Consider the following 26,673-nt stretch of genomic DNA (forward strand, 5'->3'; position numbering starts at 1 on the left):
AATAGACGGCCCCAGCAGGTCCACAGGTGAAGTGTTGCCTCACTTGGAAGGACTATTTGGGGCCCTGAATGGAGGTCAGGGAGGAGGTAAATAGGCAAGGGAAGCAGATCTGTTGCTTGTAGGGATACGTGTCAGAAGGGGGATTCGAGGGGAATGATGAATGGAGCAATCCCTGCAGAAAGTGAAGAATGGGTGACGAGTTAAAGATGTATTTGATAATAGGATCCCAATGAAGATGGGAAAAGATGAGGAGAATGATTAGACAATAGACAATAGGTGCAGGAGTAGGCCATTCGGCCCTTTGAGCCAGCACCGCCATTCACTGTGATCATGGCTGATCATCCACAATCAGTACCCAGTTCCTGCCTTATCCCCATAACCTTTGCTTCCACGATCCTTAAGAGCTCTATCCATCTCTTTCTTGAAAGCATCCAGAGACTTGGCCTCCAGTGCCTTCTGGGGCAGAGCATTCCACATATCCACCACTCTCTGGGTGAAAATGTTTTTCTTCAACTCTGTTCTAAATGGCCTACCCCTTATTCTTAAACTGTGGCCTCTGGTTCTGAACTTACCCATCATAGAAACATAGAAAATAGGTGCAGGATTAGGCCTTTTGGCCCTTCGAGCCTGCACTGCCATTCATTACGATCATGGCTGATCATCCAACTCAGAACCCTGTACCTGCCTTCTCTCCATACCCCCTGATCCCTTTAGCCACAAGGGCCATATCTAACTCCCTCTTAAGTATAGCCAATGAACTGGCCTCAGCTGTTTCCTATGGCAGAGAATTCCACAGATTCACCACTCTCTGTGTGAAGAAGTTTTTCCTCATCTCGGTCCTAAAAGGCTTCCCCTTTATCCTCAAACTGTGACCCCTTGTTCTGGACTTCCCCAACATTGGGAACAATCTTCCTGCATCTAGCCTGCCCAATCCCTTTAGAATTTTATACATTTCAATCAGATCCCCCCTTAATCTTCTAAATTCCAGAGAGTATAAGCCTAGTCGATCCAGTCTTTCATCATATGAAAGTCCTGCCATCCCAGGAATCAATCTGGTGAACCTTCTTTCTACCCCATCTATGGCAAGAATGTCTTTCCTCAGATTAGGGGACCAAAACTGCACACAATACTCCAGGTGTGGTCTCACCAAGGCCTTGTACAACTGCAGTAGAACCTCCCTGCTCCTGTACTCGAATCCTCTTGCTATGAATGCCAGCATACCATTCGCCTTTTTCACCGCCTGCTGTACCTGCATGCCCACTTTCAATGACTGGTGTACAATGACACCCAGGTCTCGTTGCACCTCCCCTTTTCCTAATTGGCCACCATTCAGATAATAATCTGTTTTCCTATTTTTGCCACCAAAGTGGATAACTTCACATTTATCCACATTAAATTGCATCTGCCATGAATTTGCCCACTCACCCAACCTATCCAAGTCACCCTGTATCCTCTTAGCATCCTCCTCACAGCTAACACTGCCGCCCAGCTTCGTGTCATCCGCAAACTTGGAGATGCTGCATTTAATTCCCTCATCCAAGTCATTAATATATATTGTAAACAACTGGGGTCCCAGCACTGAGCCTTGCGGTACCCCACTAGTCACTGCCTGCCATTCTGAAAAGGTCCCATTTATTCCCACTCTTTGCTTCCTGTCTGCTAACCAATTCTCTATCCACATCAATACCTTACCCCCAATACCGTGTGCTTTAAGTTTGCACACTAATCTCCTGTGTGGGACCTTGTCAAAAGCCTTTTGAAAATCCAAATATACCACATCCACTGGTTCTCCCCTATCCACTCTACTAGTTACATCCTCAAAAATTCTATGAGATTTGTCAGACATGATTTTCCTTTCACAAATCCATGCTGACTTTGTCCGACCATTTCACCGCTTTCCAAATGTGCTGTTATTACATCTTTGATAACTGACTCTAGCATTTTCCCCACCACCGATGTCAGGTTGATTGGCCCTGTGGCTTCCGTTTTCGCCACACAACTTCATATGTCTTCTAGGCAAAGATCGTTCCTCTCCCACGGATGATGTCTTTGGAGCTTCTGCTGGCGTTTCTGTTGTGCTGAGTTTTTGTGGGATGGGGTTGCTCGTCCCACGCCCAACCCTCCTCCTCCTGCAGACCCAGTTGGAACTGTCTAGGCAGAGTTCAAGATTGATCTTTGAGTAGGTTGAAAGGATGGCATAAAATTGTGGGCTGAGGGGCCTGTACTGTTCTATGTTCTAAAGTAATGTTCTACGTTCCATGTCAAAAGAGGTACAGAGTGTTCGGTAATTGATAGGACAGTAGGGAACGTTGATGATGAGGGAGACCCAATCCAAGAAAGCAGCGACACTGGATGGTGACCAAGGATTCTGGCATGCTTGTCTTCACAGGTGCCAGCAGTTGGAACACTATGTTGCAATTTTGCAAAGACTTTCTATGCCACCCATGGGGTATTATTTACAATTCTGGCCCAAAAATCATGTGGCTTTGCCGGAGAGAGTGCAGAAGAGATTCACCAGGACCTTCATGAAGAAGGGAGCAAAGGGAGCAGGAAAAAGCACAATAAAGGTAATGACACAATTGTAATGGAGGACTTCAAATTGCAAGGGGATTGGGAAAACCAGGTTAGTGTCGGATCACAAGAGACGGAATTTATTGAATGCCTATGAGATGGCTTTTTAGAGCAGCTTGTGCTTGAGCCTCCTCAGGGAAAAGCCATCTTAGATTGGGTGTTGTGTAATAATCCAGATTTTATTAGGGAGCTTAATGTAAAGGGACCCTTAGAAGACAGTGATCATAATATAATTGAATTCATAATGCAATTTGACAGGGAGAAGATAATTCACATGTATCTGTATCGCAATGGAATAAAGGGAATTACAGACACATGAGAGAGGAGTTTGCCCGGGTGGATTGGAGGATGATACTGGGGGGGGGGGGGCGGGGGCGGGTGGATGACGGCAGAGCAGAGATGGCTGAAGTTTCTGGGAATCGTTCACAAGGCACAGGATAGGTATGTCCTACAGAAGAAGTTCTCAAATGACGGGGGTAGGTAACCATGACTGACAAGGGAAGCTAAGGATTGCATAAAAGTCAAAGAAAGGACATATAAGGTAGCAAAAGTGAGTGGGAAGTTGTATGATTGGAAAGCTTTTAAAATCCAACAAAAGGCAACTAATAAAAGCTATAAGAAGGGAAAAGATGAAATATGAGGGCAGACTAGCCAATAATATAAAGCAGGATACCAAGAAGTTTTTTCAGTTATATAAAGAGTAAAAGGGAGGTGAGAGTTGACCACTGGAGAATGAGGCTGGTGAGGTAGTAATGGGGGACAAAGAATGGCAGATGAAGATAATGGGTACTTTACATCAGTCTTCACTGTGGAAGACATGAGTAGTGTACCAGAGGTTTGTGAGTGTCAGAGAGCAGAAGTGAGTGCCATTGCTATTACAAAGGAAAAAGTGCCAGGCAGGTTCAAAGGTCTTAAGATGGATAAGTCACCTGGTCCAGATGGACTACATCTGAGAGTCCTAAGAGAGATTGCTGAAGAAATAATGGATGCATCGGTCATGATCTTTCATGAATCACTTCATTCTGGCATGGTCCCAGAGGCCTGGAAGATTCCAAATGTCACTCCACTCTTTAAGAAAGGAGGAAGGCAAAAGAAAGGAAATTATGGGCCAGTTAGCCTAACCTCACTGGTTGGGAAAGTGTTGGAGTCTATTATTAAGGATGAGATTTTGAGGTACTTGGAGACTCATGCTGAAATAAGTCAAAGTTAGCATGGTTACTGTAAAGGAAAATCATGCCTGACAAATCTGTTAGAGTTCTTCATGGAAGTAACAAGCAGAGTGGACAAAGGAGAGGCAGTGGATGTCATTTACTTGGATTTTCAGAAGACATTTTATAAGGTGTCACATATGGGGCTGTTTAACAAGTTAAAATCCTGTGATGTTACAGGAAAGATACTGGCATGGATAGAGGAATGGCTGACAGGCAGGAGGCAGCGAGTGGGAATGAACGGGGCCTTTTCTGGTCGGCTGCCAGTGACTAGTGGTGTTCCTCAGGGGTCAGTATTGGGACTGCTACTTTTCACATTGTTTGTCAGTGATTTGGATCATAGAATTGATGGCTTTGTGGCAAAATTTTTAGATGATATGAAGATAGGAGGAGGGGTAGATAGTTCTGAGGAAGCAATGTGATTGCAGCAGGACTTGGACAAATTGGAAAAATGGGCAAAAAAGTGGCAGATGGAATACAGTGTTGGGAAATGTGTAGATTATTATGTAAATTGGGTGAAGGTTCAAACATCAGAGGTGCAGAGGGACTTAGGAGTCCTCATGCAAGACTCTCGGAAGGTTAATTGACAGGGTGAGTCTGTGATAAAGAAGGCAAATGCAATGTTGGCATTTATTTCAAGGGGAATAGAATATAAAAGCAAGGAGATAATGCTGAGTGTTTATAAGGCTCTAGTCAGGCCATACTTGGAGTATTGTCAACAGTTTTGGGCCCTATATCTCAGAAAGGAGAGAGTCCAGAGGATGTTCACAAGGATGATTCCAGGAATGTAAACGTTAACATGTGAGCAGTGTTTGGCAGCTTTGTGCCTGTACTCACTGGAATTTAGAAGAACGTGGGGGGATCTCATTGAAACCTACAAATGTTGAAAAGACTAGATAGGGTGGATGTGGAGAGGATGTTTACTATGGTGGGGGTAGCCGGAACTAGAGGGAACATCCTGAAAATTGAGGGGCGACCCTTTAGAACAGAGGTAAGAAGGAATTTTTTTAGCTAGGGAGTTGTGAATCCGTGGAACGCTCTGCCGCAGACTGTGGTGGAGGCCAAGTCAATGGATATGTTTAAGGTGGAAGTTGATAGTTTCCTGATTGGTCAGAGCACCAAAGGTTATGGTGGGGTTGAGAGGGATTCAGGTTCAGCTATGATGGAATGGTGGAGCAGACTCGATGGGCTGAATGGCCTCATTCTGCTCCAGGGTCTTGGCCTGAATGGTCGACTGTTTATACATTTCCACAGATACCACCTGACCTGCTGAGTTATTCCAGCATTTTGTGTGTGCTACTCTGGATTTCCAGCATCTGCAGAATCCCTTGTGTTTATCACCAGGACTTTAGTTTGTGGGGAGAGAATAAATAGGCTGGGCTGGTTTTCCCTGGAGTTAAGGAATCTGATGGAGGTATAAAGTTTTAACAGGCACGGATGGGGAATCATTTCCCATGGCGGGGGTATCAAACACAGGAGGGCTCAGGAGAGAGGGAGGAGAATTAACGGAGAAGAGTAGGGCAAAGGGTGGAATCAGATACAACCACTATGTTGAAGACGCAGTTACACGGCCATGAAATTTGCAGGTGGGCAAAAAGAACGGACGGGCTCTGAAGGACTGTTCCTTTTCTCTACGACTCCGTGGGTCTTTGAAAACAGGTGTCGCAAAGGAGAACAGAGTTGTGGGGACAGGAGGGCAGGATGATGTCGCCCATCCGAAACTGTTACTGAGAGGCTTCCCGGACTCGCTTTTCATTTCCACGCCAGTTCCGCGAGCACGTACAAGTGTAAAGCCCACATTAGACTGGTCCCGGACAGTGGTTTAGTCACGCTAGGCGGATGGCACAAAGAGATGTGCACATACTGAGGGTGGAGAGTGGCGCAGGACCAGCCGGACAGCAGAGCGCAGTGTTATTTCCGGGTGGACGGTGCTACACCTGGAGTCAGGCGCAGGTCCGCCCGGCCGTGCCAGAGACTGTGCTGGTTTTTGGAAAGTTTGAATCGCGGAACAGATTAGGTCCTCGTGTTGTTGCAACAATATTTGATTTGGAAGTTCTGGAGCCTGCCGGTCTCGGGGAGAAGCTATTCTCACGCTAAGGAACAGCCAGCGTGGTTTCTTTGAATTACCGACCGTCTCCAAGTGTCCGGGATACCCCAGCTCGTTCTCCGCCAACCCGCTTACGAAATTGTCCATCCCTTGTTACAGTACCGGTCGCTTGGACGGAGCGGAGGCTCCCACTGTCCGCTCCACGCTTCGGTACCGAGAACACAGCCGACAGGGCTCAAAAAGTTCAGTCCGACACCGAACTGGAGAGAACAGCGGGGATGAAGGGGTGGGGCGGAAAGGAAGGGAGAAGCGGTGGGAGGTTGGTCAGTGGGATGTAGAGAGGGAAGTGGTGTTGAGGGTAGGAGGGAGGAGAAAGGGGAGGGACGGGAGCTGGAGTAGACTCAGGTCCGGCTTTCCGTGCTCGCGGTCGGGCGGACAGAACGAGGTTGGTTGCGCCGAGGGTCGTGAAGCGGGTTCTGGGACCGGGGGAGGGGGTGAAAGCGGATACCGATACGCCCGGTCTGTCCGGGTCCCGAAGATGGTCAACGTAGCGATCTCAAGATCCGCAGACCCCCGGGACCTAGACATGCCCGACGGCGCGTCGAGCAGCCAGGACCGGTTAAAGAGGCGGGACTGTGCCAGGATCCGTGCCCGGTTTCTGGGGGTGAGAGAGGGGCTGTCGGGCGGGGTGTGGCACGGTCTTGGCCCCGCTCGGTGACCGGGAGAGGTTCGCTGGGCGGAGTGGGGGGAAGTTGGGGATGTACGCTCGGGTCTGGCCCTCGATCCCCTCAGACCTCCCTCCCCTAATCCGGGCCCATTGAGAGGAGCGAGGGTCCCGTCTGCCCTCCCAGTCACCTCCTCTCCACCGCGTAATCACCCGTCCATCGCCGCCCCGACAGGTCACTGGGAGGTCCGATGGGGGTGGGGTAGTAACTGGGGCTGCAGACTGCGGGTGTGAGGAGGAGGGCTCTGGGGGTGAAGATCTGGGTGAGACCGCTCTGAGAAAACTGACTGGGCAAAGGGTCCAGAATGTCACAGTGTACCGGAGTGTGGCGTGTGTTCACAGTGTACCGGAGTGTGTTCACAATGTACCGGAGTGTGGGTGTGTTCACACTGTACCGGAATGTGCCGTGAGTTCACAGTGTACCGGAGTGTGGTGTGTGTTCACAGTGTACCAGAGTGTGGCGTGTGTTCACACTGTACCGGAGTGTGGTGTGTGTTCACAGTGTACCCGAGTGTGGTGTGTGTTCACAGTGTACCGGAGTGTGGTGTGTGTTCACAGTGTACCGGAGTGTGGCGTGTGTTCACAGTGTACCGGAGTATAGTGTGTGTTCACAGTGTACCGGAGTGTGTTCACAGTGTACCCGAGTGTGGAGTGTGTTCACAGTGTACCCGAGTGTGTTCACAGTGTACCGGAGTGTGGTGTGTGTTCACAGTGTACCGGAGTGTGGTGTGTGTTCACAGTGTACCGGAGTGTGTTCACAGTGTACCGGAGTGTGGCGTGTATTCACAGTGTACCCGAGTGTGGAGTGTGTTCACAGTGTACCGGAGTGTGTTCACAGTGTACCCGAGTGTGGAGTGTGTTCACAGTGTACCCGAGTGTGTTCACAGTGTACCGGAGTGTGGTGTGTGTTCACAGTGTACTCGAGTGTGGAGTCTGTTCACAGTGTACCGGAGTGTGTTCACAGTGTACCAGAGTGTGGTGTGTGTTCACAGTGTACCGGAGTGTGTTCACAGTGTACCGGAGTGTGGTGTGTGTTCACAGTGTACCGGAGTGTGTTCACAGTGTACCGGAGTGTGGTGTGTGTTCACAGTGTACCAGAGTGTGGTGTGTGTTCACAGTGTACCGGAGTGTAGTGTGTGTTCACAGTGTACTGGAGTGTGTTCACAGTGTACCCGAGTGTGGTGTGTGTTCACAGTGTACCAGAGTGTGGTGTGTGTTCACAGTGTACCCGAGTGTGTTGTGTGTTCACAGTGTACCGGAGTGTGGCGTGTGTTCACAGTGTACCGGAGTATAGTGTGTGTTCACAGTGTACCGGAGTGTGGCATGTGTTCACAGTGTACCGGAGTATAGTGTGTGTTCACAGTGTACCGGAGTGTGTTCACAGTGTACCGGAGTGTGGCGTGTATTCACAGTGTACCCGAGTGTGGAGTGTGTTCACAGTGTACCGGAGTGTGGTGTGTGTTCACAGTGTACCAGAGTGTGGTGTGTGTTCACAGTGTACCGGAGTGTGTTCACAGTGTACCCGAGTGTGGTGTGTGTTCACAGTGTACCGGAGTGTGTTCACAGTGTACCCGAGTGTGGTCTGTGTTCACAGTGTACTCGAGTGTGGCGTGTGTTCACAGTGTACCGGAGTGTGTTCACAGTGTACCGGAGTGTGTTCACAGTGTACGCGAGTGTGGTGTGTGTTCACAGTGTACTCGAGTGTGGTGTGTGTTCACAGTGTACCCGAGTGTGGCGTGTGTTCACAGTGTACCGGAGCGTGGCGTGTGTTCACAGTGTACCGGAGTGTGGTGTGTGTTCACAGTGTACCGGAGTGTGGTGTGTGTTCACAGTGTACCGGAGTGTGTTCATAGTGTACTCGAGTGTGGTGTGCGTTCACAGTGTACCGGAGTGTGGCGTGTGTTCACAGTGTACCGGAGTGTGGCGTGTGTTCACAGTGTATCCAAGTGTGGTGTGTGTTCACAGTGTACCGGAGTGTGTTCACAGTGTATGCGAGTGTGGTGTGTGTTCACAGTGTACCCGAGTGTGGCGTGTGTTCACAGTGTACCGGAGTGTGGTGTGTGTTCACAGTGTACCGGAGTGTATTCACAGTGTACCCGAGTGTGGCGTGTGTTCACAGTGTACCGGAGTGTGGTGTGTGTTCACAGTGTACCGGAGTGTGTTCACAGTGTACGCGAGTGTGGTGTGTGTTCACAGTGTACCGGAGTGTGGTGTGTGTTCACAGTGTACTGGAGTGTGGTGTGTGTTCACAGTGTACCGGAGTGTGGTGTGTGTTCACATTGTACTGGAGTGTGGAGTGTGTTCACAGTGTACCGGAGTGTGTTCACAGTGTACTGGAGTGTGGAGTGTGTTCACAGTGTACTGGAGTGTGTTCACAGTGTACCCGAGTGTGGCGTGTGTTCACAGTGTACCGGAGTGTGGTGTGTGTTCACAGTGTACGCGAGTGTGGTGTGTGTTCACAGTGTACCCGAGTGTGGTGTGTGTTCACAGTGTACCGGAGTGTGGCGTGTGTTCACAGTGTACCGCAGTGTGTTCACAGTGTTCCGGAGTGTGGTGTGTGTTCACAGTGTACCCGAGTGTGGTGTGTGTTCACAGTGTACCGGAGTGTGGAGTGTGTTCACAGTGTACCGGAGTGTGTTCACAGTGTACCGGAGTGTGGTGTGTGTTCACAGTGTACCCGAGTGTGGTGTGTGTTCACAGTGTACCGGAGTGTGTTCACAGTGTACCCGAGTGTGGTGTGTGTCCACAGTGTACCGGAGTGTGGTGTGTGTTCACAGTGTACCGGAGTGTAGTGTGTGTTCACAGTGTACCCGAGTGTGACGTGTGTTCACAGTGTACCGGAGTGTGGCGTGTGTTCACAGTGTACTGGAGTGTGGTGTGTGTTCATAGTGTACCGGAGTGTGTTCACAGTGTACCCGAGTGTGGCGTGTGTTCACAGTGTACCGGTGTGTAGTGTGTGTTCACAGTGTATTGGAGTGTGGAGTCTGTTCACAGTGTACCCGAGTGTGGTGTGTGTTCACAGTGTACCGGAGTGAGGTGTGTGTTCACAGTGTACCAGAGTGTGTTCACACTGTACCGGAGTGTGTTCACAGTGTACCCGAGTGTGGTGTGTGTTCACAGTGTACCGGAGTGTGGTGTGTGTTCACAGTGTACCGGTGTGTAGTGTGTGTTCACAGTGTACCCGAGTGTGACGTGTGTTCACAGTGTACCGGAGTGTGGCGTGTGTTCACAGTGTACTGGAGTGTGGTGTGTGTTCATAGTGTACCGGAGTGTGTTCACAGTGTACCGGAGTGTGGCGTGTGTTCACAGTGTACCTGAGTGTGGTGTGTGTTCACAGTGTACCGGAGTGTGTTCACAGTGTACCGGAGTGTGTTGTGTGTTCACAGTGTCCCCGAGTGTGGCGTGTGTTCACAGTGTACTGGAGTGTGGTGTGTGTTCACAGTGTACCGAAGTGTGTTCACAGTGTACCCGAGTGTGGTGTGTGTTCACAGTGTACCGGAGTGTGTTCACAGTGTACGCGAGTGTGGTCTGTGTTCACAGTGTACTCGAGTGTGGCGTGTGTTCACAGTGTACCGGAGTGTGTTCACAGTGTACCGGAGTGTGTTCACAGTGTACGCGAGTGTGGTGTGTGTTCACAGTGTACTCGAGTGTGGTGTGTGTTCACAGTGTACCCGAGTGTGGTGTGTGTTCACAGTGTACCGGAGCGTGGCGTGTGTTCACAGTGTACCGGAGTGTGGTGTGTGTTCACAGTGTACCGGAGTGTGGTGTGTGTTCACAGTGTACCGGAGTGTGTTCATAGTGTACTCGAGTGTGGTGTGCGTTCACAGTGTACCGGAGTGTGGCGTGTGTTCACAGTGTACCGGAGTGTGGTGTGTGTTCACAGTGTACCGGAGTGTGTTCACAGTGTACCCGAGTGTGGTGTGTGTTCACAGTGTACCAGAGTGTGGCGTGTGTTCACAGTGTACCGGAGTGTGGTGTGTGTTCACAGTGTACCGGAGTGTGGTGTGTGTTCACAGTGTACCGGAGTGTGGCGTGTGTTCACAGTGTACCGGAGTGTGTTCACAGTGTACCGGAGTGTGGTGTGTGTTCACAGTGTACCCGAGTGTGGTGTGTGTTCACAGTGTACCGGAGTGTGGAGTGTGTTCACAGTGTACCGGAGTGTGTTCACAGTGTACCGGAGTGTGGTGTGTGTTCACAGTGTACCCGAGTGTGGTGTGTGTTCACAGTGTACCGGAGTGTGTTCACAGTGTACCCGAGTGTGGTGTGTGTCCACAGTGTACCGGAGTGTGGTGTGTGTTCACAGTGTACCGGAGTGTGGTGTGTGTTCACAGTGTACCGGAGTGTGTTCACAGTGTACCCGAGTGTGGTGTGTGTCCACAGTGTACCGGAGTGTGGTGTGTGTTCACAGTGTACCGGAGTGTGGTGTGTGTTCACAGTGTACCTGAGTGTGGTGTGTGTTCACAGGGACCGGAGTGTGTTCACAGTGTACCGGAGTGTGTTGTGTGTTCACAGTGTACCGGAGAGTGTTCACAGTGTACCGGAGTGTGGTGTGTGTTCACAGTGTACTGGAGTGTGGTGTGTGTTCACAGTGTCCCCGAGTGTGGTGTGTGTTCACAGTGTACCGGAGTGTGGCGTGTGTTCACAGTGTACCGGAGTGTGGTGTGTGTTCACAGTGTACCGAAGTGTGTTCACAGTGTACCGGAGTGTGGCGTGTGTTCACAGTGTACCGGAGTGTGGTGTGTGTTCACAGTGTACCGGAGTGTGTTCACAGTGTACTCGAGTGTGGTGTGTGTTCACAGTGTACCCGAGTGTGGCGTGTGTTCACAGTGTACCGGAGAGTGTTCACAGTGTACCGGAGTGTGGTGTGTGTTCACAGTGTACCCGAGTGTGGAGTGTGTTCACAGTGTACCGGAGTGTGTTCGCAGTGTACCTGAGTGTGGTGTGTGTTCACAGTGTACCCGAGTGTGGTGTGTGTTCACAGTGTACCGGAGTGTGGAGTGTGTTCACAGTGTACCGGAGTGTGTTCACAGTGTACCGGAGTGTGGTGTGTGTTCACAGTGTACCCGAGTGTGGTGTGTGTTCACAGTGTACCGGAGTGTGTTCACAGTGTACCCGAGTGTGGTGTGTGTCCACAGTGTACCGGAGTGTGGTGTGTGTTCACAGTGTACCGGAGTGTGGTGTGTGTTCACAGTGTACCGGAGTGTGTTCACAGTGTACCCGAGTGTGGTGTGTGTCCACAGTGTACCGGAGTGTGGTGTGTGTTCACAGTGTACCGGAGTGTGGTGTGTGTTCACAGTGTACCTGAGTGTGGTGTGTGTTCACAGGGACCGGAGTGTGTTCACAGTGTACCGGAGTGTGTTGTGTGTTCACAGTGTACCGGAGAGTGTTCACAGTGTACCGGAGTGTGGTGTGTGTTCACAGTGTACTGGAGTGTGGTGTGTGTTCACAGTGTCCCCGAGTGTGGTGTGTGTTCACAGTGTACCGGAGTGTGGCGTGTGTTCACAGTGTACCGGAGTGTGGTGTGTGTTCACAGTGTACCGAAGTGTGTTCACAGTGTACCGGAGTGTGGCGTGTGTTCACAGTGTACCGGAGTGTGGTGTGTGTTCACAGTGTACCGGAGTGTGTTCACAGTGTACTCGAGTGTGGTGTGTGTTCACAGTGTACCCGAGTGTGGCGTGTGTTCACAGTGTACCGGAGAGTGTTCACAGTGTACCGGAGTGTGGTGTGTGTTCACAGTGTACCCGAGTGTGGAGTGTGTTCACAGTGTACCGGAGTGTGTTCGCAGTGTACCTGAGTGTGGTGTGTGTTCACAGTGTACTCGAGTGTGGTGTGTGTTCACAGTGTACCGGAGTGTGGTGTGTGTTCACAGTGTACTGGAGTGTGGTGTGTGTTCACAGTGTACCGGAGTGTGGTGTGTGTTCACAGTGTACCGGAGTGTGTTCACAGTGTACTGGAGTGTGGTGTGTGTTCACAGTGTACCCGAGTGTGGAGTGTGTTCACAGTGTACCGGAGTGTGGTGTGTGTTCACAGTGTACCCGAGTGTGGTGTGTGTTCCCAGTGTACCGGAGTGTGTTCACAGTGTACCAGAGTGTGGTCTGTGTTCGCAGTGTACTGGAGTGTGAAGTGTGTTCACAGTGTACCGGAGTGTGGTGTGTGTTCCAGTCAGCATGCTACAGCAGGACGTGCTTTCTGAGGTCTGGCCTGATGCAGGCTGTCGGGTGATCTCAGAACAGTGTACAGGGTTATGAGTGGGTCAATACAATCTTTCCGCAGTGGGCTGACAGCACCTTCAGTTGGAGGTGGGGCGGGGGTGGCAGTTGGCCACATTGTGCGGTACCAGACGCAGTTTCATTTCCTCCTCTGCCCCTAGAGAGTTTGTATATTCTCCCCAGGGCCGCGTGCGTTTCCTCACGGTGCCCCATTTTCCTCCCGTAGTCCAAAGACGTATGGGTTGATAGGTTGATTGGTCATTGTAAATTGTCCTGTGATAAGGCTAGGATTTAATGGGGTTTGCTGGGCAACAGGGCTGGAATTTAAGGGCCTTTTCCCGCTGTAACTCAATACATAAATAAATGTTTTGTATCCTGTAACTCAATAGATAAATAAATATTCTCTACTGTGTAACCAGCTCTGAGAAGGGCCTCAGAGCCTGTTTTGCCTGTGGTTTGTGTCCTGGGGCACAGCAGCTTTCCTTGGGCTGTTTCCCTCTGCCCTGTCGGCTTTGTGAAGTTCAGCAGGTGCTGCCTGGGAAGGAGGGCTGGCCACACGGAGCCTCCTCCATGTTTTAACTCCCTCTTCACACACTCCTCTTCCACCATGCCTCCTCCTTGATGGCCTTTCTGTACAGCTGATAGGCAGGAGGAAGCAAGGCTCTGACCCCTGCCTCATTCCATCCCTCTCTAACTTCTCTTTGCCCCCGTCCACTGCCCAGTACAGGGCAAGACTGCCTCCTCTTTTTCTGGGAAGAGGCCTATCTCTGATGCACCATAGCTACATGTTCTTAGAATCTGCTTTGTGACATTGCCACGACACAGATGCTGGTACTAACTCGGTACAAATGTTGCTGTTGCAGAGGGCCGCTGCCAGGAGAGGTGGGAGAGACGGAAGCCCGGAAGAGTTTGTGTGTGGGGTGGCGGGCCGCACAGCAGAGCCTGTGACCGGAGAGCAGGTGGAGCCCGCCGACTGCGGAACCTCGAGGTGGCTGGCAGTCCCGCTGATGGAAAGCAGGCAAGCTCGGAACCTGTGTTGGTGAAGTGGGAGTGCCTGGCGTCGTTACTGACGGGGGTGAGTTTCACAGTCGCCTGCCCTGTCCCGCATCGTGAACAGCCCGGGCATTGAGCTGCAGATATGGACAGTGTTTTCCGTCAGGGCTCGCGCACGCCGCTGCTCACTGCACCATGCAGGGGAAGGAGGAGCAGCCCTGGGACAATGTCATCTACATCGTGATGGAACTGCTGATCGCCGTGCTGGCCGTGCTGGGCAACGTGCTCGTCTGCTGGGCTGTCTACCTGAACAGCAACCTGCAGAACATCACCAACTTCTTTGTGGTCTCCCTGGCTGTGGCAGACATTGCCGTGGGTGTCCTGGCCATCCCCTTCGCCATCACCATCAGCACCGGCTTCTGCTCCCTGTTCTACGGTTGCCTCTTCATCGCCTGCTTCGTGGTGGTGCTGACGCAAAGCTCCATCTTCAGCTTGCTGGCCATCGCCATTGACCGTTACATCTGCATCAAGATCCCACTCAGGTAGGGAGCACCGCAGGGTCTCAAGCCCAGTATGGGGCGCAGGTGGGCAGTATGTCTGGGTGTGGAGTTCTGGTTGTGCTGGCAATCTAGTGAGGGGCGAGGTAGAGCGGTTAGGTGGGTGTGGGGAGGAGATCCCAGAGCCACATAGCACAGACCCTTCAGCCCATCAGCTCTGTGTCCACTATCAAACAATCACACCGTTCCCCGGGGGCCACACAGTCACAGTGAGACTGCACGCATCCAGTGGGAAGTGACGGCTTTGAACTGTGCTCTCTGATGCAGTGAGGCAGTGACTGCCTAGAGCTGAGGTGGGTTCTGTACCGTAACGTTCAAACTGCGCATCATTGAACCGAATAGCATCTGCAGTAAACAGGGGCGGCAGAACTTTGCAGATGTGGAATTTAACATGCACACCAGTCGCCTGGGGACAGCGTTGACGACAGTCCAGTCTCCACCCCCACCACCAACTGACTGTCATGCCCAGTTCACTCAGTGAACACAGGTTACTGCAATAAGCTGCTTGTTACTGGATTCTAATACTGCAGTTGGATATAGTTGATCTTTGATGGTGTGCCTGAGGGAGGAGAGTCGTGGGTTCAGTTTACTCCAGTCAGAACGCTGGATAAACACGTTGTGGTTTCCTGGTGAATCAGATACTGTGGTGTTGAATGCTACAGGATGGGCTGAAAGGGAGAAACAGAGTGTGAACGTGAGAGCACGAGGACGAGTGTGAAGCTGTGCATGTGTGAGGGTACCTGGGGAAAAGAGGGCCAGGCTGTGTCCGGGAGATGTGGGCGAGGGGGGAGACAGAGAGTGGGGGAAGAGTTTGCATCGATGTGTATGAGAGAGGGAGAGTATGTCTATGTATGAGAGGGAGGGGGTGCAGAATGTTGGAGAGAGCAACAAGAAGAGAGAAACTGTATGGAATAGGCAAGAGTCTGAAGAAGAGAAATTCAGAAGAGGGGGATTGAAAGTAAGAGTGAGAATTGAGAGTGAGGGAGGAAGTGTGGAAGAGGAGGTATGAGAGAGTGTGTCCTCTCCTGAGAGCGTTACTCCTACTTGCAGGTAGGATCTGAGGGAAGATTATCTGTAGGAGAAGGAGGATGAGTGTGAGAGGGTTGTCGATGGTCAGCAGGGCTCTGTAGGCCAAGAGCCTGTTTGTGGGTCTATCTTTCTATGATCACGTGAATTCCCGAAAGGGAGGTGACGGGGGTGGGGGGAGAACTGAGACTGAAATACAGCGGTAGGAGGGAATGATTTGGAGATTGAGGATGGGTAGACATGGGGTGGCTGAGGTATGCTTGGGGAGGGGTGTAAAATGCTGATCTAACTTTGCCAATGTCAAGAAGGACAGAGGGGAGTGGACGTGCAGCGTGAAACCACATTTGTGTCACAGCAGTTGTGTAATTTCCTGGCAATGAATTGGGCTTGGCAAATCTTGTAAAGTACTTACGAACGTGACTGATGGGTTGAATTCAGGGGAACTCTGGTGCGACTGGACTGCAAGACCCAGGAAAGCTCTGAACAGGATCAGAGTGTTGGTTGAGTCAGTCGTTAGTACTTCACGGTTTCGGGAGGCATTGTGTAACCAGTGGGCCATCCACGGCCATGCAGGGTCTTACCCACTTACAAATGAAGTGGCAGAGCAGGCTTGGTTCTGACAATGTTGGAAATGGACAGGTTTAAGATACAATAGGGGGAACATGAACATGATACCATGGGTTCACGTTCCTCATTCTACTCTTCCTTATTCTCTCTGTAAGAACTCGATTTAAATGGTGTGATATTACAGTCCACACTCTAAGGAAAGACCTTAACGAACTGCTGTGTAACCCTGTCCCCACAGAAAACACAAGCCTGACTGGTTACAGAAACACATGGCCTGTCCTCACCAGTGGTTTCTAAAGGCAACCGGCACCGTATGGTCTCTGACATAAACACCCTACTGTCCAGTCACTGATGGGACGGACACCCCTCACTATCCGATGGTTGATGGGACAGAAACCATCCTATGGTGGGGTCATAAATCCCTCGCTGTCCAATTGGAACACACACTTTTTCTAAGGGCACAGTGTACACTCAAAGGAGTGGAAGAGTCTGATGGAGCTCCACAATCTGAGCAGGAAGGACTTGTGCCTGAAGATCCCATCAGTGGGATCCTGCCTTTGGGACAAATATTGTCCACACCTGTGCCTCTTCTCACCAGAAGCATCATCCTCTCATGACAGGTCAGGCTGACAGCCCAAAATACAACACGTCTTTAATGGCCCTGGTCCTGCCTGCCCTCCCTAACCAGACTCTCTCACCCCACTCCTCCAGCACCCTTCACCCTGCCCTGGCTGCTCTGAACACAAGAACAGCCCTCTAGTATATCCTGCAAGCATTCACCACCTCCCTCACCTCCATTCAGGGTCCCAAATAATCCTTCCAGGTGAGGCAACACTTCACATGCAAATGTACTCTGTCCAGTGCAGCTCCCTCCACGTTGGTGAGACCCAACATAGATTGGGACTGACTGCTTTGTTGAGCACCTCAGCTCTATACGAAGAAATGGAATTTCCCTGTGGCCAACAATTTTAATTCCTATCCCCAATCCCATTCCAACATGTTTGTCCATAGTCTCCTGTTCTGCCACGATGAGGCAACACTTAGGCTGGAGGAGCAACACCTCAGATTCTAACTGGGTAGCCTCCTACCTAATGATATGAACATGGATTTCTCCAACTTCCAGTAACTTTTCCCCTCCCCCTTCCAGCTTCATTTCTCCACTCTAGCTTCTAACCTCCTCTCCTCACCTGTCTACCTCCACCCCATGATCTCCCATGATCACCCTTCCTCCCATGATCCACTCTTCTCTTCTATCAGATTCTTTCTTCTTCAGCCTTTTACCTTTTCCACATCAGCTCCAACTTTTTGACTTCATTCTTCCTCCCCCACTCATTTGGCTTCACCTTTCACCTTCTAGCTAGTCCTCCTCCTCCCCCTCCAACAACCCTATTCTCGCTTCTTCTCCCTTCCTTTCCAGTTCTGAAGAAGGGTCTCGGCCTAAGACATTGACTGTTTATCCATTTCCTGAAATGCTGCCTGACTCACTGAGTTCCTCTAGTATTTTATGCATGTTACACCAGAACAAAGAGAGAGAAACAGCATGATTCTGCTCCTTGGGTCTGTCCATCATCCAGTAAGACCACGACTCTGCCTGTGCCTAGGAGCCATTTTCCTGTGGTAACTCCAGATCCTTTATTGATAGAACAACTGAACATCTGAGGGTCTCTGTCAGTAACTGGCCCTCCACAGAGCTGCACTCGAGGGGTTCCACAAGAAGACATTTCCTCTGATGCCTTGCAGACTCTGAGCCATCCTGAGTGGCCGTGAATGAACTGTATTCCCTTCAGAGAGAGCACCTCCTTCCCTTAACCTCCACAGTTCATCTAACGAACATAAGCTTCACACTCTCAGGTCCACAGTGTGAATCTTGCCACACTCCCTCTATTATAGTACATCTTCCCTCAGACCTGTGCCAAGGGTCACAGATGTGAAAATCAAGTTTAATTGTCATTTAACCACACTAGATGAAACAGCGTTCCTCTGGGGCCAAGATGCAAAACACTGTACATACTGTCACTCACAGCTCATAGTTACAATGGTACATACAGTCACAGCACATAGTTATGATAGCACATACAGTCACTCATAGTGTATAGTTACAATGGTACATGCAGTTACAGCAGATAATTATGATGGTACATACTCACTAATAATACATGGTTATAATGGTACATACTGTCACAGCACATAGTTACGATGGTACATACAGTCACTCACAGCACATAGTTAAGCCTGATTTATACTTCTGCGTCAACTGGACGCTGTAACCTACGCAAGTGGCCTACGCTCGTTGTGAGCAATTATACTTGTGCGTTGGTGTGTCTGCGTCGCTCTGCAATTCGCACACGTCACGCATGCACACTCACCTGCCCGCGCAAGGCTTCATGGTCATGGTAGTCTCAGGGTAAACAAGATGCAAGCGTCTTTTTTCGTGCGAAATGTGTCCTCCATAATTTTGGAGGTCTGTAAAGCTTTATGGAAAGCATTGCAGCCAGAGTTCCTTCCCTGCCCTTCAGTCGCCCAGTGGGAAGCTATTGCAGCGTAGGAGGAAATGCGATGCTACCAAGCGGACCAATCACAGTTGCTGCGTTCTGCGTTGCCGCGACGTGCGGTTACATTTTGGGAGAGGTGCGCGTCGCAGCAATGCAAGCTCTCGCGTAGGGTTCCGCGTTGGCTTTGTGTAGGGTTTGCGGCAACGCAGACCTTACGGCAACGCGTTGATGCAGAAGTATAAACCAGGCTTTACAATAGTACATATAGTTACAGCACATAGTTACAATGGTACATACAGTCACACGCATCACATAGTTACAATGGTACATACAATCACTCACAGCACATAGTTACAGTGGTGCACACAGTCACACACAGCACATAGTTATGATAGCAAATACAGTCACAAAATAATATTAGTACATGGAATCACAAGTGGTATTAGTAAAGTCCCTGAGTGCAATGGTCTGAAGATTGATGGCTCACGGGATGTTGTACTAGAGCCACTTCCTTATCTCCTGCAGTCGAAGGTGATCCAACTTGTCCTCCAGGAAGAGCTGCTCTGCGAAGGCCAACCTCCAAGCTGGCACCTCCGACGCCTCCTCTCCTGGGTAGCTGTAACAGGCAATGCCACGACACGTGGATCTGCTCTACATTACAACCAAAGCCAAACAGCATCTTTTCACTTGGTGTCACCAATGAACCAGTCTTGTCGCAAAACAAAAACACATCCTGCAATCACAAGACAAACACTTCCATCTTTTGTTCAACCTGAAGAGGTCACTGCAATCAAGTGTCCCAACATCTTACTGGAGTCTCCTTCCATATCTGATTCCTTCTTCCTTTTGATATTAGTGAGATGTGTTTGTACTAGGGCTTGACAGCACCTCAATGTACCACTGTCCTCATCAGCATCCTACCTACCTCAACCCATGCATCATCTCATCCCTCCCGTAATCTCTCGCCATTTTCTAACAATCCCATCTTGCCTTTCTGCACTGAAGTGAGAGCCTGACTTTGTCCCACTGACTCTGAGGTTCACTCAGCTTGTCTGTACCCTCCCCTCCCCTCCCCAGTGTCTCACCGCCCCCTCCTTGTTGCCTACACTGATGCTCCGTGTGTTGACCCTGATCACTGTGGTGGTCACCATGTGTCAATCTACCGGCTCGACAGCGACCTAGCCTGACCTCTCCCCACTGGTGTGTGGTCCCATGTGCCACCTTAAAACACAAATGCATTGCATCTCTCTTCTATTCTGCCAGTTACATCCTCTTTGAAAGAAAGAAAATTGAGCAAAAATGATAAGAACATAAGAAATAGGAGCAGGAGTCGGCCATCTGGCCCATTGAGCCTGCTCCACCATTCAATAAGATCATGGCTGATCTGACCATGGACTCATCTCAACATACCTGCTTTTTCCCAGAACCCTTCATTCCTCTACTATGCAAAAATCTTGTCTTAAGTATATTTACTGAGGGAGCCTCCACTGCTTCATTGGGCAGAGAATTCCACAGATTCGCCATTCTTTGGGAAAAGCAGTTCCTCCTCATCTCCGTCCTAAATCTACTCCCCTGAATCTTGAGGCTATGTTCCCTAGTTCTAGTCTCACCTACCAGTGGAAACAACTTTCCTGCCTCTATCTTATCTATCCCTTCATAATTTGATATGTTTCTATAAGATCTCCTCTCATCCTGAATTCCAGCGAGTACAGTCCCAGGTGACTCAGTCTCACCTCATAGTCTAAACCCTCATCTCTGGAATCAACCTGGTGAACCTCCTCTGCACCTCCTCCAAAGCCAGTATATCCTTATTCAAGTAAGGATACCAGAACTGCACACAGTACTCCAGGTGCGGCCTCACAGGTACCCTGTATAGTTGCAGCATCACCTCTCTGCTCTTAAATTCAGTCCCTCTAGCAATGAAGGCCAACATCGCATTTGCCTCCTTGATAGCCTACTGCACCTGCAAACCAACCTTTTGTGATTCATGCACAAGCACTCCCACGTCCCTCTACACAGCAGTATGCTGCAATTTTTTACCATTTAAATAATAATCTGATCTTCCATTTTTCCTTCCAAAGTGGATGACCTCGCATTTACCAACATTGTACTGTATCTGCCAGACACTTGCCCACTCATCTAACCTATCTATATATCTCTGCAGACTCGCCGTACCCTCTGCACAATTTGCTTTTCCACTATGATGTTCCTTCTATCGATCCTGTTGACTCTGCACAATCCTGTCATCACTTTCTAAGCTCCCTATTATTTCCTCTATAGAAGATTCCAGCATTTCCCTGCTACTGATATCAGACTCCCTGTAGTTCCTCTTTCATTTCCTCTCTCCTTTCTTACACAGTAGGGTTATCTCCTGTGGGAATCTTTGCAAACATGGAAGAAGAAGCCATCTCCTCGAAGGCCAAGGTCCTGCCCCAGCTCTTGCATGTATCATCTCTCACATGTTGACACTTGGTTATTTCTCTCAGTTCATCAGTCATTCTCTCTATAGTTCATCAATGTTTCTGACCCTTTTCTTCCACATAGAAGGAAATAAAATTATCGATTTATTTCTCAGTCCCCTTCCACAGTGTCAGGACACAACCGTAACTTTAACTGATCTTAGTTTTAATGCAAAGTCTCTGTTGATTAGGTTCCTTGTACACTCCTGTCATCTTCTCTCTTCCTTCACAAACGGGAGAAAATCTGCAGTTGCTGGAGATCTGAGCAACACACACAGAATTCTGGAGGAACTCAGCAGGTCAGGCAGCATCTATGGAAAAGAATACAGACGATGTTTTGGGCTGAGACCCTTTGGCAGGACTGGAGAAAAAAAGATGGGGAGTAGATTTAAAAGGTGGGGGAAGGAGAGAGAGAAACACAAGGTGACAGGTGAAACCAGGAGGGGGAGTAAAAGGCTGGGAAGTTGCTTGGTGAAAGACATATAGGGTTGGAGAAGGGGGCGTCCAAAAGGAGAGAACAGAAGGCCATCGGAGAAAGAAAAGGAGGGGAGGAGCACTAGAGGGAGGCAATGGGCAGGCAAGGAGAGAGGGAAAAGGGGATAGGGAATGGTGAAGGGGGGAGGGTCTATTATAAACCCACAGATTCTCACAGATACCTGGGCCATACTTCTTCCCACCCTGTTACTTGTAAAAATGCCATCCCCTTTTCTCAATTCCTCCGTCTCTGCCGCATCTGCTATCAGGATGAGGCTTTTCATTCCAGAGCGAAGGTCAAAGAAAGGGGCTTCCCTTCCTCCACCATCAACACTGCCCTCAAATGCTTCTCTTTCACTTGGTGTACATCTGCTCTTAGCTCATCCTCCCTCTGCTCCACAGGGGTAGGGTTCCTCTTGTCCTCACCTACCACTCCACCAGCTTCCGCATCTAACACATAATTCTCCGAAACTTCTGCCACCTCCAACTGGATCCCATCACCAAGCACATCTTTCCCTCCCCTTCCCCACTTACACCCTACGCGACTCCCTTGTCCATTCATCCCCCTCCCCCACTGATCTCCCTCCTGGCACTTATCCTTGCAAGCGGAACAAGTGTTACACTTCACCTGTGAGGCGACTTCACCTGTGAATCTGTTGGGGTCATGTACTGTGCCTGGTGCTCCCAGTGTGGCCTCCTGTTTACTGATGAGACTTAATGTAGATTGGGAGACCGCTTTGCCAAGCACCTACGCTCCATCAACCAGAAAAAGCAGGACATCCTGTAGCCACACATTTTAATTCCACTTCCCATTCCTATTCCTCTATTCCTCTATTGTCATGATGAAGCCACACTCAGGTTGGAGGAACAACACCTTATATTCCATCTGGGTAGCCTCCAACCTGATGGCATGAACATTGACTTCTCTAACTTCCAGTAATGCCCCCACCCCAACCTTTTCCATTCCCCATCCCCTTTACCCTCTCTCACCTTATCTCCTTGCCTGCCCATCATCTTCCTCATGTGCTCCTCCCTCCTTTTTTTCTCCTCCATGGCCTCCTGTTCTCTCCTGTCAGATTTCCCCTTCTCTAGCCCTGTATCTCTTTCACCAATCAACTTCCCAGCTCTTTACTTCAGCCCTGCCCCTCCCGGTTTCATCTATCACCTTGCGTTTTCCTCCCCTCCCCCCACCTGTTAACTCTACTCCTCATCTTTTTTTCTCCAGACCTGAGGAAGGGTTTTGGCCTGAAACGTCGACTGTACTCTTTTCCATAGCTGCTGCCCAGCCTGCTGAGTTCCTCCAGCATTTTGTGTGTGTTGCTTCTCTTTTCCTTATTGTCTCTGTGCAGTCCTTCGCTGTGTCCAATTCTGCTTTTGACAACATTCCCCATGGATCGAGGCGCGAGGTGGAAGAACGTTGGCACTTCCCGTTACTAAATACTAACGAGTTGTGGGTCATGATGGGAATCATGATTATCCACACTGCAACCTTGTGACCCCTCTGCAGCTCCTGGGTCTGAGGGGGAGGGAGGTCAGCTCCTCTCGCAGAGCCAGTGTTGCCTTCCATCAGCAAACATGAGGGGAAGCTGAGGGAAGCACTGAGACTGAGGGCAGTGGAGGATGTGAGTCTGGTCAGGAGGTTTAACTTGTGCTCACGTCAACTGTGCAAACATTTGGAAGTATTGGTATTGGAGTTGGTTTATCATTGTCACGAGCAGAAATACTTGTCTTTCATACAGATGAAAACAGTACACAGAGCATTTAACAAAGTAAAACAATAACAACACAGAATACAGGTTTCCCTGGCTATCCGAAGGTAGAGTGTTCCCAGACCCAAAAGATAACCTACCAAATCATACCAAATAACACATAAAACCTAAAATAACACTAACATATAGTAAAAGCAGGAATGATATGATAAATACACAGCCTATATAAAGTAGAAATAATGTATGTACAGTGTAGTTTCACTTATCAGAATCGGGAAGATTGAGCCAAAACCAATTTGTAGGAAAAAATCCACACGTACGTGCATGCGCACACACCTGCCCGTGCAAGGCTTCATGGTCGTGGTAGTCTTTCTCAGGGTAAACACAAATTTAAAGCAAGCATCTTTTTTCGTAAAAGCAAAAATCCTCTTTTGGTTAGTGAAAACAGGTTCTAATGTAGGTCTTTCGTAAAGTGACCATTCATAAAGCGGGGGACACCTGTAATTGTTTTAGACACAAAGGAGCAGGATCATCATGAAGTAGATTGGGTGGGTTGATGGGAGACTAGAGCAAGGTTCAATGGACAGTGGGGCAGAAGTTGTCTTTGAGCTTGGTGGTATGTGCATCTTCTGCTTGATGGGAGAAAATTTAGGGTGGGCGGGGTCTTTGTGCTGTCTGCTTTACTGAGATAGTGAGAAGTAAAGACAGAGTCCATGGAGGAGGGGGGGGTGCTTTCCCCTGAAGTGTTAATTCTGCTTCTCTGAACTGTTGAGTGTTTCCAGAGACCCTCTTGTTATCTCTGTCCTCTTCCAACTGGTTGCAATGAGGGTTTGGCTGCTGCCTGGGTGCCTGAGGAAGTGCCATTGCCAGCTCTGGCAGGCCCTTTTAGCAGAGTGTCAGACACATCACTCAGGGCAGACGCAGCTCTCTGTTGCTCAGCTGTTGTGTGTCAACCAGGCAACTGAGGTAAGTTTATGCTTTTGTCATTCATTCATAGTGATCCTTGTTAGTGTGTCGCACCAGACAGTCAGCCGTTCTTGTCTGGCGCGTGGTGTCGGGATTGGTCTCCTTTCGGATTACGATATGAACGTTTCTGAGACTGAGCGGCTAGCTTGACGCTCAACCCGGCACGGATAGAGAGCGTGCCCGGGGGTGGGGGGGGGTGAGGTGGCTCGACTTGGATTCGAACTCGAGAACCTTCGCTCTGGAGTCCGGCACGGATGCCACTGCACCACCAGCTGGGTATTCATTGCGATTAGTGTGAATAAAAGCTGGCTGGATAAATGAGTAGCCGATCACGATAGCGATGTGAACAGGACACGTCTCCTGTCCAGTCAGAGGGAAGGTACTGGAGAATGCAGACGTCTCCTGGAGAAATAAAGACAGAGTTTTATTGACAGAAACAAGTACAAAATAGTTTTCCTTTGTAACCTGACTCTCATTAGAGCAATGCTTTTTGGAGTTGTTTAATAAATCTCAGCAAGCAATGAGGTGAGTGGCAGGGATGTGGCTGATGGCATGTGGGGGGATGTGAGGGGCAAGGACAGATACACGCAGGTGACCGGTGACCTGTGACCTGTGACCTGTGGGTGTCGCGGCGCACGTCAGTGTGTTCTGGCTGCCTGGCAAACATTCTTTCCCCGGATGGGCCCTGTCCAGTGAGGTTCAGCAGAGGGACAGACTGCATGCAGGCACCGAAACACTCAAACCTAATGCTTCCAATGGTGGGACTGCCTGTCCCTCACCTCTCCACACTGCACAGCAGAGGACCAGGCAGCCTGGGGTCCCAGAGAGAAACCAACAGTGAACCCTCCCACCCCCATCTGCGTGCCCTGTCCCTCACCTCTCCCACATCTGTGCTCACTGGCTCAGCAGGAGAGTGGAGTGGTTCAAGGACTTCAGGAACTGGCCACTGGTCAATGCCCAGTCAGGGTGGACGAGGACCTGAGGCCCTGAGGCATTAGGAGCTTGCAGCAGCCCAGTGAGAGAGGCCGGGCTTTAGTTAACCATTCGCTGACCCTGCAGGTACAGAGAGTGAGGACAGCCTTCCTAAGGTGGGTGGATGGCGGGATGGAATCCCGAGAATGTGCAGTCAGAGGTCACAACCTTTTCCTGTGCCCTAGCAAGAGCAATAGCTGACCTCTGACCTCTGGCTCTCTGAACCAGCTGCTCCCAGGTTTAATTCTATTCCTGTGTCTGCCAGCACACAGTGACACTCGACCACATTGTGTTAGATAGCAGGCATCAGGCAGGATAAACTGGATCGGATAGGGTTAAGGGGTAGTGGGAGAAACAAGACCGCAATGTTAGAAAACTACGGGGTCAACACTAGGACACTTAGGTAGTGGGTAATTATGATGCCTTAGGAGTAAATACCAGGAGACATCAAATGATGAGTTAGATACAATGCTGAATACTGAGAGGTTTAGGATTGTGGGTTAATTACTTGAGCACAACAAGTAAAACTTGGGTCATGTGGAACATCAGCTTGAAGCCACTGGAGAGATAATGTATGGTATGACTCACCCCCAGTGGGTAAAAACAGGGCTTGTTCGAGTGAGGGTGAAACACAGGTTATCAAACAGATGTCTGGTCACAGGACTATGTTGCATAAGTACTGGGGGATTTTAGATACAGGAGTTCTTATGTGGATATTGCCCAGATATATGGCAGTGCCTACCGCCTCTCAGGGTGAGCGCTGAAAATGCCACGTTGTGACCAGAGCAGTAAATACTGGGCACAGAGCGGAAACACTGCGTATAACATGACATCAGACAGCTCCTGTTCACTGATACCACTGTGCAAACCTCATGTCCAATTATAGGTTCCCTGTTTGCTTTGGACAGCGTAATGTGTGCCTGTGCAAGATTCTGTCCCATTACACCGACTGGGCATGTGCTGAGGTAACTCTCTACCACACTGTGATCTTGCACTTTATCATTTTCCTGCACTGTACTTTCTCTGATGCTGTTACACTTTATTCTGCACTGTTACCGTTTTACCTTGTTCTAACTCAGTGCACTGTGTAATAATTTGATGCGTATGGACAGAATGCAAGGCTGTATTTAAAGTGGTGGCTGAGAGTTCTTGACTGGTAAGGGCGTCAATGGTCACAGGGGAAATGGGGTTGAGATGGAAATTCAATGATGGAGCAGACTCGATGGGCAGAATAACCTGATTCTGCTTCTATGTCTGATGGGATACGGACAGAATACATGAGGGAGGATGTGACGGGAGCTGCAACCTGGATGCACGGGTTGTTTCTGAGGAAAGGAGCGGTTGGAGTTCAGATGAGTGAGAGGCAATTTGACTGCAGCCCACAAGGGTTCCCACAGGGTGGGTGTGGGGAGCACGTTGCCCTTTGTAGGGGAATACAAAACCTAGGGTGGCAGATGCCAGTTCAGGCTGAGATGAGAGCATTGTTTTCTGAGAGGGCTGTGAGTCTTTAGAATTCTCTTTCAAGGCAACTGAAAGCAGAATAACCAGATACTATAAAGCTGAGGAGGTCAACTGAAACTTGGTGAGGGGCAACCTGATTCAAACAGAGTAGATTCCAAAGGAAGATAGCCACTAAATGCTCTGACAAGGAGACAAAACTACAAAATAAGGGATTGGTCAATTAAAACTGAGGTGTATA

The 26,673-nt window shown here is 49.8% G+C and overlaps 1 protein-coding gene across 6 annotated transcripts in view; it reads left to right on the plus strand.

The window, feature by feature from the left end:
• Window positions 1-2,472: 2,472 nt before the first annotated feature.
• The window catches only part of adora2aa (adenosine A2a receptor a), a 62,652-nt gene continuing 38,451 nt past the window's right edge, over window positions 2,473-26,673 (plus strand). The window contains exons 1-2 of one of the 6 annotated variants that reach the window (XM_063031685.1): window positions 2,473-2,567; window positions 13,623-14,294. In XM_063031685.1, the coding sequence (XP_062887755.1) occupies window positions 13,948-14,294 (347 nt within the window). In that variant the 5' untranslated portion in view covers window positions 2,473-2,567; window positions 13,623-13,947. Of the gene's footprint in view, window positions 2,568-5,746; window positions 6,037-6,231; window positions 6,272-6,331; window positions 6,491-6,827; window positions 6,957-13,622; window positions 14,295-25,864; window positions 25,940-26,673 lie in introns of those variants that run through there. The other 5 variants (XM_063031682.1, XM_063031681.1, XM_063031683.1 and 2 more) reach the window with 5 other exon arrangements.

Source organism: Mobula hypostoma, chromosome 23 (genome assembly GCF_963921235.1).
Source record: "Mobula hypostoma chromosome 23, sMobHyp1.1, whole genome shotgun sequence".
Classification (NCBI taxonomy): Eukaryota; Metazoa; Chordata; class Chondrichthyes; order Myliobatiformes; family Myliobatidae; genus Mobula; species Mobula hypostoma.